Source organism: Vicia villosa, linkage group LG7 (genome assembly GCF_029867415.1).
Source record: "Vicia villosa cultivar HV-30 ecotype Madison, WI linkage group LG7, Vvil1.0, whole genome shotgun sequence".
Classification (NCBI taxonomy): Eukaryota; Viridiplantae; Streptophyta; class Magnoliopsida; order Fabales; family Fabaceae; genus Vicia; species Vicia villosa.
Genome location: NC_081186.1, coordinates 105,147,221 through 105,157,960, shown reverse-complemented (window position 1 = coordinate 105,157,960; position 10,740 = coordinate 105,147,221). Strand labels below are relative to the sequence as shown.

At 35.8% G+C, this 10,740-nt stretch overlaps 4 protein-coding genes across 4 annotated transcripts; 2 read left to right on the top strand and 2 right to left on the bottom strand.

Annotated features, from left to right (window-relative positions):
• Positions 1 to 327: 327 nt before the first annotated feature.
• LOC131619914 (uncharacterized) lies at positions 328 to 1,153 on the bottom strand. Its single transcript, XM_058890952.1, has 2 exons — positions 834 to 1,153; positions 328 to 757 (listed from the first exon to the last, which is right to left on the bottom strand). The coding sequence occupies exons 1-2, from the start codon at positions 1,151 to 1,153 to the stop codon at positions 328 to 330; spliced, it is 750 nt and encodes a 249-aa protein (XP_058746935.1).
• Positions 1,154 to 1,216: 63 nt separating this feature from the next.
• Positions 1,217 to 2,248, bottom strand: LOC131619913 (uncharacterized). Its single transcript, XM_058890951.1, has 4 exons — positions 2,147 to 2,248; positions 2,009 to 2,068; positions 1,703 to 1,950; positions 1,217 to 1,340 (listed from the first exon to the last, which is right to left on the bottom strand). The coding sequence occupies exons 1-4, from the start codon at positions 2,246 to 2,248 to the stop codon at positions 1,217 to 1,219; spliced, it is 534 nt and encodes a 177-aa protein (XP_058746934.1).
• A 791-nt stretch (positions 2,249 to 3,039) lies between these two features.
• Positions 3,040 to 5,283, top strand: LOC131619912 (pentatricopeptide repeat-containing protein At1g79540-like). The gene has a single exon (XM_058890949.1). The coding sequence runs from the start codon at positions 3,040 to 3,042 to the stop codon at positions 5,281 to 5,283; it is 2,244 nt and encodes a 747-aa protein (XP_058746932.1).
• A 1,284-nt stretch (positions 5,284 to 6,567) lies between these two features.
• LOC131616375 (uncharacterized) lies at positions 6,568 to 9,364 on the top strand. The gene is made up of 8 exons (XM_058887688.1): positions 6,568 to 6,629; positions 6,785 to 6,853; positions 7,024 to 7,111; positions 7,472 to 7,658; positions 7,761 to 7,887; positions 7,968 to 8,048; positions 8,247 to 8,333; positions 8,420 to 9,364. The coding sequence occupies exons 3-8, from the start codon at positions 7,039 to 7,041 to the stop codon at positions 8,468 to 8,470; spliced, it is 606 nt and encodes a 201-aa protein (XP_058743671.1). The 5' UTR covers positions 6,568 to 6,629; positions 6,785 to 6,853; positions 7,024 to 7,038; the 3' UTR covers positions 8,471 to 9,364.
• Positions 9,365 to 10,740: the final 1,376 nt, after the last annotated feature.

The following is a 10,740-nucleotide window of genomic DNA, read 5'->3' as shown; positions in this document are numbered from 1 at the left end:
TTTGAAAAGAAATTGATTTTATTTATCATTAAGTTGTTTAGATGAGAGAATTAATTAGTTAATTAACCAAAATCAATTTAATCAATTAATTAGAACGAGTTAAATTAACTATTAAAATTAGGTGGGCAACCCAATTTAGCTAATTAAGATTAATTAAAAGAAATTAAAAGAAATTAGGTGATTATAATAATATTGGATTTTGGTAAAAAAAAATAATATTGGCTTTATTAATCCAACAAAAAAAGGTAAAAAAATAAAGTGGAGGTGTAAATGAAAGTAAGTTTGAGTGAATTGTTACTTCAACTCTTCGCACTCCTCTTCTTAATTTCACTTGCTCTCGTCAGGACTCACCTCATATTCTGAAATTTGCAATTTCGTCCAAAACACATGAATAGATTCCAAAGGTATAGGTATGCCTAAAATATGGTAACCGACCAGTTGACACGCACACGGTAACTCATGTGTTGTTCTAATGTAACAACCACACCTCTGCTTGCTCGCACCAACAAATTTGACTCTTTCTAGTTCCTTTTCAATGAGTTGAATACACTGTCTTGAAACAAAACTATGAAATTTAGAATAGAATGGAGTGTTATACCGATGCTCAATGTTGACGATACTTTTTTGAAACGACACTCTTATGGAACCTAGCTGCAACTTCAACTTCAACATTGTGTTCACAGCCTCCCAGCTTGCACATAAATCACCACGACTGTTAGTCAACATGTTCTTTAGTCTCCAATGTGTAGACTCCATCCTATAAATCATAAACAAATTAAGTAAACAACTCACTGATAGAAAACATAAACATATTTTCCTTTAGAAGAATGTACCTGTTTGTTGTTGTGTTCCCTAAATGAGTGACTCTGTTAGTCCATGCAGCAACAAATCTTTCTGTATATGGTGTTAACCATGTTTCTTTCACATACATGACAAATGATGGAATATTACCACATACACCCTCTAAGTGGTTTAGATGTACATCAAATTCGTCTTCTGTATTTGAATACATCATATTGTTCCACTGATCTATGACATGTTCTTGTCTTTCTGATTCCACATATTCTTTACATTTCAGGCTAATAGTTTTTGAAATATGAAACGTACACAACAAATGAGACGCATTTGGATACACAGAATCAATGACATTCATTAATGCAAGTTCTCGCTCCGTCACCAGGACATCTGGTAGCAACTTCTCAGAATAGAACAACTCCTAAAGCCTCTTTAGTGCCCATGTGAAGTTCTCCTCCCTTTCATGTTCCAAATATGCAAAAGCAACTGAAAACGTCAATTTTGTTGATGTAACACCAAAAATCTCAAGTAGTGGTAGCCGGTACCTACACGATTAAAAATGAATTCATGAACCAGATCACTCGACATATTTTTAAGATGGGAGAATTAAAATTAAATTTTTTAACTATTTGTCTTGTACGTGCAGTCAAAAATCAACACCAGAGGAAACATATTCAACAACTTGACAGAATGGGGGTGTGTCCAGAAGATATCAGCCACAATATCTGTATTCTCCTTATTTCTAGACTAACACATGTATTTATCTTGGTGGATAAGGCTAAATAACATTTGCATTTCTGTCAGTGCACCTCTCTTGCCTAGTCTGTATGTTGCTCTAGCTCAGTATATCTGGATAATACTCATGAGATTTTCTAGGTCTTTGTCTTTCAAAGCAGACACGATGTACCTTGGTGCCATATTGTACTTCGTCATGTCATTCACAAACTTTCTTTCATCACCTTTTAGACGATCCAAGATATCATGACCTAACAAATCCTTATCTAGTCTATGATTATGCATCCGACATTTAACCACCACCTTCCAACCAGTACCACTCAGATCATATCTCAACCTAAATAAACATTTAAGCCTCATAGTAGAATTGCCATCAGAAGGGGCCGCAACTTCATTTTTCTGTTTGTAATTTTTCCTCCTCTGTCACAGCCCATAATCAATTTATCCTTCCTTTCCCGCACTCCATTAACAACAATACCATGATTTTGTTCCCAAAAGCACGTGCCCATTCTAGAACCTTATCTCGTGATTCAAAAATCTGACATTCACAAAAACATACTATTAGATAACCGCATCAATTTATAAAAACAGACGGTATGAAGTAAAGTAAACATACTATATCTGTCACGAAGTACTGCATAAGATCACTACATGAATCCGTAGAAGAAGCTGAAGCTGCCGGTTCAGAATCACAAAGATATAAAACTTCGTCTGCCATACCTAAAATTTCATGTTTTAATTAAATTTCTGGTACACACCGAAAATTTGGAATTTCCGGTACTGGGTTTTCTACCAGAAATTTGAAAAATTTATGATATGGGGTAATGAGTTTTGTAAATGTACCGGAATTTTTAAAATCTCCGGTAAATCGCACTGGAAATTTGAAAATTTCGGTATATGAATATCTAAAATTTGTTAAAATCAAATAATTTTCGGTATCGGCCAAAAAAGGTACCGAAAATTTACGTTTTACCTGATTTTCTCTAACAGTAATTATTTTTTCAAAAATGATAAAAATTTTGAAATAATAGTTTCAGGAGTATTTTGGGAATACCGTAAATTGGGAGGCTGACCATTAAAATATGGGGTGGCATGTAGATTTGTCATGTGGTTAACATGGTTGGCTTGTAGGGCTTGGGTCCAGACGAAATTGAGTCTGAAAGGGGGTGCTGCCGAAAAATATGGAGATGTATGGTCACTTGAGAACCCAAAACCCTGAACCGAGTAAAACCCTAACTGATCTAACCGCCCCCAATCCTTATTTTCATCTGCCTCTTGTCTCTCTTCTTCGTTATCTCTCTCGCATTTCCTTCCGTTCATCGCTTCCCCTGTTTCAATTTTCATAATTCAATGGAAATCAAACATGGCATACGAAGCTAATCAACAATATTTCAATTTATGCTGCAGAATTACCCAATTTCACACATGCTCAAGTTCAAGCTGAAGCTTTTCATGTTCCTAAGGCTATCAAATTTGAATTCCAATTCTGATTGATTCTACCTAGAACCAATGTTGACCCTCTCCAAGTTGAAGAAATCGTTTGAAACCCCTTGCTTATGCGGCTTCCGCAGAATCCACAGCAATTCCTCCGATCAACTAGCTCTTCGTTTCTGCATCTGGGTCGCTCTCAAATTCGACACTCTTACCAGCAAGCCCTATCACTTGGTTAGTCGTATCCTTATCCGTAAGAAATGGCATTCCTTTTACTGGGAAGCTCTTGAGCTTCTCAAGGAAAAAGGGGTTTTAGTTACTTCAGATTCCGTTAGAGCTTTAGTTAGGTCTTATTCATACTCCGGTCATACCGAAAAAGCTATAGAGTCATTCGGTAAAATGCGCGAATTTGGTGTTATTCCTGATGCTCATATGTATAACACTGTTTTGAGAGATGTGTTGAAGGAAAAGTTGTTTGTGCTTGCTTTTGCTTTGTATAATACCATGCTTAAGTCCAATGTTGATCCTAATGACTATACTTATAACATGTTGATTGATGGGTTTTGTAAAAGTGGTAACATTAAGGGTGCACGTGAGGTGCTTGATGAAATGCAGAAGGTTAGTATTGTTCCTAGTGTTGTATCGACTACTTCGATTCTTTATGGTTTGTGTCGGGCGAATAATGTAGATGAGGCGCTTATGTTGTTTAATGTTATGAAGGAAAAAGAGTGTCCGCCGGATATGATTTCTTGTAATGTTGTGTTGAATGGGTTTTGTAAGATGGGGAGGTTAGAGGAAGCGCTTTCTTTTGTATGGTTGATAAAAAGAGATGGTTTCTCGCTCAATCAAAATAGCTATAGTTCTCTTATTAATGCGTTTTTTAGGGCTAGGAGATATAGTGAAGCACATGCGTTGTATACGAGGATGTTTAAGGAGGGCTTTGCACCTGATGTTGTTTTGTATGCCATTATGATACGTGGTCTGTCGGAGGAGGGCAGGGTTGGTGAAGCTGCTAGGATGTTAGATGAGATGACTCAGATAGGTTTAACTCCTGATGCTTATTGCTACAATGCTATAATTAAAGGTTTGTGTGACACGGGTCTTTTGGATCGAGCGCAGTCTCTTTGTCTTGAGATTTCTGAGCAAAATGTTTACACGCATACGATTCTTATATGTGAAATGTGTAAGCAGGGAATGGTTGAGAAAGCACAAGAGTTATTTAATCAGATGGAGTCGCTTGGATGTGTTCCATCGGTTGTGACCTTCAATGCGCTTATAAATGGATTATGCAATGCTCATAAACTCGAGGAGGCAAGCCTTTTACTTTACAAGATGGAGATTGGGAGAAGACCTTCGTTAATCTTAAGCCTTTTTCAGGGTTCTGGTCAGGTTTTTGATAGTACTAGTCTCCAGAAAAAAGTGGAGCAAATGTGTGAGGCCGGAAAATTTTTGGATGCTTACAAGTTTCTCACTCAACTTGCTGATAGTGGGGTTGTGCCTGACATTATTACATACAACACTCTAATCAATGCCTTTTGCAGGGCTTATAATATTAAAGGTGCTTTCATGCTTTTTGAGGATCTGCAAAAGAAGGGTCTCTCACCCGATACTGTTACTTATGGGACACTTATTAATGGGCTATATAAAGTTGACCGAGAAAAGGATGCCTTAAAGATTTATGACCGTATGCAGAAGGCTGGCTGTGAACCCAGCCTTTCATTATATAAAGGGCTTATGACTTGGTTGTGTAGAAAGAGCAAGGTCTCGCTGGCGTTCAGTCTTTATTTGGAATATTTGAAGAGCCTTCCTAGTCGGGACAATGATTCAATCAGTGTGCTGGAGGAATATTTAGTTGGAGGAAAATTGGACCAAGTGATTCGAGGTTTACTTGAACTGGACTTCAGGGCCAAGGATTTTAAATTAGCTCCATATACAATTCTACTTATTGGATTCTGTCAGGTAGGAAGAGTATATGAAGCATTGATTATATTCTCTGTTCTTGACAAGTTGAATATCAAAATCAATGCTACAAGTTGTGTACATTTGATCAAAGGTCTTTGTAAAGAAGGGAGGCTAGATGACGCAGTAAAAATATTTCTTTACACTCTTGACAGAGGTTTCATGTTGAGGCCAATGATTTGTAATCATCTCCTTGTGTTTCTTCTTGTTTCCCGAGATTATAAGGACTGGGCTATTGATCTTATTGGGAGGATGGAATCTTTTGGATACCGTTTAAATTCAAATGAGTATAGCAGGACAGTGTATCTTATAGACCAATACCAAAAAAGAAATCAAAGAAAAATTTATCTAAGAAGAGATTAAGTCATGTTGATTGATTCAGATGAACGCGTTTCTTTATGTGGTTCTTCATTGAATATCCCCATCTAGGGAACTGGTCGTGAATCAAGAGGCTTGCTACACATTGTGATGAACCAACGGTACCCTTTAACCCTTACAAGAATCAATTAAGAGGTATATTCTTGCATGCTGCCTTACAAGGCTTTTACTTTAAACTAGGAAATGACATGTCTAACTAATATGGAATCTAAACATTTGATATTTCAGAATTTTCTTTATTGCTTTAGAATTTCCTTTCACTTGGACTTTTGGTCTAACATGAGATACCCACAAAGTTTCTTTCTTTAAGTGTGCGTTTGATTATTCATTTACACGTGTTCCAGTGCATGGAAATGTATGAACATGTCGCTTGGTGCTTATAGAGAAATTATCGTTTGTGCTGGCTACCCCAATGGAAAGACAAACATGCACTATTTCCTTTTTTGCTGTGGGATCATTTTCTATTAAATTCATGAACATGTAAAATGTTTCCATTTAATGTCATTATTATTGACAGTTTCCTTAACTTCTTGCAGGGCTGATTTTGTCGGGGCAATTTTTTGCTCTATTGTTCTGCATGATTGTCGTCACATCTTATAGACCATTCATTTGAGGTTTTTTAAGGGTGCTTCAGTTTGTTGTATGCTTCAGAATATTTCTTTGTTTACACCTCATAGTCTCAAACAAATAATGGCAATGAATACAGAAAGAAGACAACCATTTCCCATACGAACATTAGTTGTGGTGATATCTCATATAGTATACACTAGTAGGTAAGGCTGTCTTTCTTTAGAGTGTGTTTGGATGGAGTATTTTAATAAGGGAATGTAATGTAATGAAGGAATTTAAAATGATTTCATCAAAATCCCTTGTTTGGATAAATAAATGACAAAATTTTTAAAAAAAATGGAATTTAATTTTATATTTTACATGACTAATTTTGGAGAATTTACAATTCTAGCTAATTTTATAAAATTGTGAATTCCCTCGTCCTCTCTATCACACGCGTTTAGTTTCAGATCGCGCTCACTTCTCTCGCATGGCGTATCTTCTGTGAGATTCAGATCCCTCTCTCCTCTCAGAAGCTTCTCAATTGTTCGCTTTCTCCTTCTGGTTAGGGCAATCTTTCACATATCACATTATAGATTGCACAGTTAACCATTTGCTATTTAAATAGAAAAAAGGGCTTGAAACCTTTTGCCATTGATTGTGTTGTTTTAAATAGATTAAAAGCATGGAAGCTTTGAAAAGGCCTGGCGTGATCATCAATTTGGGATCTGCTTCTGGTCTTTATCCAATGTATCTTGATCCTATCTATAGTGGTTCTGAAGGTTTGTCATTTAACAACGAATTATGCATCCCCACAAAACTTATACTAACTTACTATTGCTTCCTGGAGTACCCTCTACCCTTAGTATTATATCATTTTTTGTTTTCCCAAAAATTAACTTGCTATAGTTTCCTAAACTGTTTCTTCACTTCACAGGTGTTGTTGTTATGTGCACTTCGTTTATACAAACGTCAAAGAATCCGAGTCAATGTGCTTTGCCCTGAGGTAAGACTTGTTTTTGGACTTGAAAAAATGAATATTTGTTTTCAGATTATTATTCTAACCTATAAAATTTTTAGATTCCATTGTTTTACTTTTTATTTCACCTTAAATTGTTAAATTCTATGCTATATTACAATTTACTATAATCCCCCAAATGTTAATGTTTAGTGCAGTTTGTTGAAACTGAGATGGGCTTAAAGGTGGATCCCAAATTCCTTAATATGATGGGGGGCTTTATACCTATGGAAATGGTGGTGAAAGGTAAGTCTGCATATCTTTTTGTTATTTGGTGCACCTTGGCAAAAAGAGCGTGAGTGGTTGTACTTTGAATTGTAGACCTTTGAATCAGAAATGAGAATTTGTACCAAACCCGTTTCTTCAATACATCAAACTTCACTTACCTTCAGCCGAACTTCGAGTTAGTAGACCCCCCTTCCCAAGGTTTAAGACAAAAAAATACACATTATGAGAAGATTTAGAAAGTAAAAAACACACATGATGAGAATGTCCCTTAGTTTTTTTTCACAGATGAGTGTCCCTGAGTTAATAATTTAGTGATTGGTCTATATTTCTTATCATGTATACATAAGTTTTGATGTGAAAATATTTTAACCTCTCAAGGTGCTTTTGAGCTCATCACGGATGAGAGTAAAGCCGGTGATTGCCTATGGATTACTAATCGTTTAGGTATGGAGTATTGGCCAACCCCATCAGAAGAGGCAAAGTACACGATACGTTCTACACGTCTCAGGAGAAGAACTGAATACAAAGCTCCATCAATTAAACTACCCGAGAGTTTTGAGAAAATGTGTGTATTTCAACTCTGATTATCTTGTTATGACACGCATATTGAGTTCTTCATTTAAGGATAAGTTATTCAGTGGTTCATATTGCTGCTCACTGTTTGCAGAGTTGTTCATACATTGACTCACAACTTTCGGAATGCTACCGGCTTAGCGAGAGCACCACTGAGATTACCTATCAAATCAAACTATGTTCTTGTTAAGATCATCTATGCTGGTGTAAATGCTAGTGATGTAAGTTTTTACGTATTTCTAGAGGATTTGTGTGTGAATTTATTTTCTAGCTAGAATTCTGACAAGAATTGTATTGATAGGTAAATTTTAGCTCAGGCCGCTATTATGGTGGCAATAACAATGACACTGCAGCCCGTCTTCCATTCGATGCAGGGTTTGAGGTATGATGTATCCCCAAACATAGATTTCTTTTATGAAGCTGATCACTTGATGCAGTATGCCTATACTCATGTGTGCTGAATTTCATTTATATTTTAGGCCGTGGGAATAATTGCAGTAGTTGGGGGATCTGTCACTGACTTGTGCTTCTAAGTTTTGAAGTTTGTGTTTCTTTGTTTTTGTCTCCTTTGTTCACTCAGGTTGCTGTGGATACAAAGAAATTTATAGGCCTGCATTCTGTTGCAGATGCAGTTGAGTATCTCCATTCAGGCAAAAGCGTTGAGAAGGTAGTTTTCTTTCTTGAGAAAAACTGTCGAGTGCTAATTTGATTTTGTAACAGTTGTGTAACAATCTAATTATATCGTTTCTCTAGGTGGTTGTAAGCGTGGATCCAACCTTCGTCAATCATGTAGCCAAGTTATGAGTCAACACATGCCGAATACAGAAAGAAGACACGTTTTGAGCTCATAGTCTAAAGATTGTTCTCGAATAATACCAGTGCTGAAATATTCTCGATGTTTTTTCATTTTTGGATTACATGAAAGATTAATGCCTTGTTATAAAATGTTTAGGAAGTAAATGGGTAAATGGCAAGTCCTTCCATAAGTAAAACTCTTGCTTTTGTGAAAACTTATCCGTCCTTCTATTTTCTTTGTTCAAAAGTTGAAAGAGACTCTTCAAATGATTATGTGCTAGTTTGTTTTCAATGTTGAAAGAATTTGGTGAGTAGTAATTCATATTCTGGAAAAAAAGAGAGAGGAGATACTTCAATGATTAATTAAAGAGAATATAATTCAATAAATTTATAATCTGGTGAATTTTTATAAAGTGGGCATTCGGTGATGGCTTCACGCTCAACCTTCTTTCTTTGATGACGGCTCATGGCTTCACGCTCGACCTTCTTTCTTTGATGACGGCTCCATTGCGTCCATGTCATGGGGGTTTTCCCCTGATAGTTCTGAGGGATATATGGGTTACCCTTCAACACGTTGGATTTATCCTGGTTTGACAACCCTATCTTTAGGTCAACAATTTTTCATTTTGGTTGACTTGCTCCCTTTGGTTGAGAGGTTTTACCCACTTCCCCTAGGGCACATTAGCAGGAGGACGATAAGTCCTTTGTTGAGACTGTCGAAACTGCCTTAGATATTCTTCGTTTCTTTGCGAGACACCTCGTTTGTCGTAAGTGAAACTAGACGACAAAACTCATCCCTTCTTGGGATCATACATTAGGGTCTCTTCAAGCTTCTTCGCAGCCTCTTCGTGGAACACTGTGCTACACCTAGGGCATAACATAGTTTTTGAATCACTTAATTTGCATCTCTCCAAGAAGTCAATTAATCCCTCTTCAGCCTAAGGGTACACCAATTGCATTTCATCCTCCGCAATTGCAGAAATTTGTTCAGATTTCCCGACCTCCATGTCGAAGCCATCAGTAGCTTTTACCATGAGAATATCGACAGACACAACATAGTGTGTCTCTTCAGTATGGAGTGAATCAACATTCACTTGCATTGACGCCTTTGGCTTCTCGCCAAACTGCAATATTCCTTCTTTCAAGGCTTTCTGCACCAAATTCCTGAAAAACACACATTGAAAAGTTTTATGACCTAGAAAATTATGGTATTTACAAAACCGTTTTTTTCCTTTTGTTTTAATGGAGGAGTTTTTAGGTCCGGAGGCACTATAATCTACCCATCAGTAACCAATAAATCAAATATTTTATCACATTTACTTATATCAAAACTGTACGTTTTTGTGACGAATTCATCATTCTTGCTGGGTTCGCCAGGATTCTTCCTGTTAGATGGTTTCAACAAATTACACACGTATGGAGGTCCTGGCTTAAGTTCAACAACATTGACCTCACTCTCTTCGACACACTCGTCGTCTAGATCTGAGAGATATTCATCTGTCGCTACATATTTGACCTTTTCTTTCTTATGGTACTTATTTGTTATGACCTCATCGACCAATATATATATATATATATATATATATATATATATATATATATATATATATATATATATATATATATATATATATATATATATATATATATATATATATATATATATATATATATATATATATATATATATATATATATATAATAATAATAATAATAATAATAATAATAATAATAATAACATATTAAAAAGTTATAAGCTATAATATTATTTTTAAGTTATCGGAATTCAATAAATAATAAAAAGAGACGCATATCATTGGTTGACTAATACATGTTTATGTGTACGAGTGTGTAAGAGAGAAACATTCGTGTGAACTAGACAAATAATTTTAATATTATTTATAATTAAATATTTAAAAATTCATCATACGACCATATCATTTATTATTAAATTTTTACGATTAAATATAAGTCTTCATCATTTGTAGAAATGAATCTTCAACAACTATTTTTGTGAAACACTCTCTAACATAATACGTTGATTTTTTTTATGCAACACTCTCTATCTCAATAGATTGATTTGATTTGATTGTATCGATGTCAATGTAAAATTCAAATCTCCTTCCTCAATATGTGTTTTCACGCATTTATCTCCTTTTTAGCTTTTCATCGTCGAACATTCGCCTCCCACGCGCCAACCAATGCACCGTACCGCCGTCACCTATGGTGACAACCACAACTAACGTCAATCCCTTAAAGGCTGACACGTTGACCTTCTC